This window comes from Trichosurus vulpecula, chromosome 4, assembly GCF_011100635.1.
Source record: "Trichosurus vulpecula isolate mTriVul1 chromosome 4, mTriVul1.pri, whole genome shotgun sequence".
NCBI lineage: Eukaryota > Metazoa > Chordata > Mammalia > Diprotodontia > Phalangeridae > Trichosurus > Trichosurus vulpecula.
In genome coordinates, this window is record NC_050576.1 from 158,021,246 (window position 1) to 158,023,035 (window position 1,790).

The 1,790-nt window shown below is 43.2% G+C and overlaps 1 protein-coding gene across 1 annotated transcript; it reads right to left on the reverse strand.

The window, feature by feature from the left end:
• Positions 1-344: 344 nt before the first annotated feature.
• Positions 345-1,283, reverse strand: LOC118848566 (olfactory receptor 6K6). Its single transcript, XM_036757504.1, has one exon. It carries the CDS (start codon positions 1,281-1,283, stop codon positions 345-347), a length of 939 nt encoding a protein of 312 aa, XP_036613399.1.
• Positions 1,284-1,790: the final 507 nt, after the last annotated feature.

Below are 1,790 nucleotides of genomic sequence, written 5' to 3' on the forward strand. Positions count from 1 at the left end.
CTGCAATATTTATTATTTTCTCTTTCTACAATCTTTTTTTGACACTTACTTATCTGTGTGATCTTAGATAAGTGACAGCCTCTCTGGTTCCATTTCCTCATCTGAAAAATAAAGGGGTTGGAGGGTTTCTAAGGTCCCTTTCAGTGTTCAGTGTATGATGAAATATAATGAAACACAACAGAATCCATAGTGATAGCCTGGTCGTAGCTCCTTTTCAACCACAACAAGAATAAGAGAACATAATACGATGAGAAACATAAAGCAAAAATGAAAAAAAAAACCAAAGCACTTCCAGAAGGATAAAAAAATCACATAATTTAGAATTAACCTTCAGCCTTCTCACCTCACTTCTGAGAACAGAGAAACTTCTTGATAGCCTCCTTCATGTCTTTGTTTCTCAAACTGTAGATGATGGGATTGAGGAAAGGGGCAAGGATGACAAAGGTGATTGCAATGGCTGTATCCCAGAACACAGAGTAGGTAGCCGAGAAACGCAGATACATGAGTGCCACACTGCCAAAGAACAACAGGAAGACAGCAATGTGTGCTGCACAAGTAGAGAAGGCCTTGTGGCGCCCCTCAACTGAAGGGATACTCAAGATCACTACAATGACCCGGATGTAGGACAGGGCAATGACCAGGAAGGAGGCCAGGATCTCTGCAGCATGGATGGCATCTACAATGACTACGAGGGAGGTGTCTGTGCAGGCCAAATTTAGCACTGGGGTAAAATCGCAAAAGATCTGGTGAATCTGGTTGGGACCACAGAAGGGCAGGGTGGAGATCCATACAATCTCAGGGAGCACAAGGAGGAAGCCACAGAAGCAAGAGCCAGCAGTGAGCTGGGCACACAGCCTAGGCGTCACAATAGTTGGGTAGTGAAGGGGCTTACAGATGGCAACATATCTGTCTACAGCCATTGCAGTCAGGATGCAGCCTTCTGAGATCCCAAGAGAGTGAAAGAAATACATTTGCAGGAGGCACCCAGCAATAGAGATGGTCTTCTGCACACTGATCAGGTTGGTGAGCATCTTGGGGATGGTGGTTGTGGTGTACCAGATTTCCAGGAAGGAGAGGACACTAATGAAAAAGTACATTGGGGTATGGAGTGCTACATCCAGCTGGATGACTATAAAGATCACCAGGTTCCCAGTAATGATGAATCCATAAATGAGGAGCAGAGGGATGAAGAACAGGAGGCCTCCTTCCTCTAAATCAGGGAATGCAGAGAAGAAGAACTCAGTCACGGCTGTGTGATTCTCTATCTCTGTCCCTTGTGACATCTGCAAAAGTAGAAAAAAAGAGGAATAGAAACTTGTGGAATCAGAGTCTTGAAAGCCAGAGCTGTTGCCCATTTTAAATATGCTGTTGCTGACTAAGCTCCATCTTTATCCTTCTTTTTCTTCTTAGCAATCATTCAAGTTGGCTTGTGGATCCTCATCTGTCATCACTTCCTTGGGTCAAAGGAGGCCCCAGTGAATTGGCTTTGAATACGTAAGTGAGATGCCTGGCACATAGTAATGGTCTGTTGATTGATTAGCATTAAAAACCATCCCCTCTACTGGGTGCTAAATGTTTATTTCAGGAACATCATAGTGCATGATAACAATGATCATCACTTAACATTTGCATAGCACTTTTTGGCTAAAAGTGCATTTCCATCATCACAGCTTTGTGGTTTAGGTAGTATAGATACTATTATTCCCTGTTTTGCAATTAGGGGAATTGAGAGAGTAATTGACAAAGTTATACAGATAGTGACTGGTCAAGCCTGACTTTATTCCAGGTCC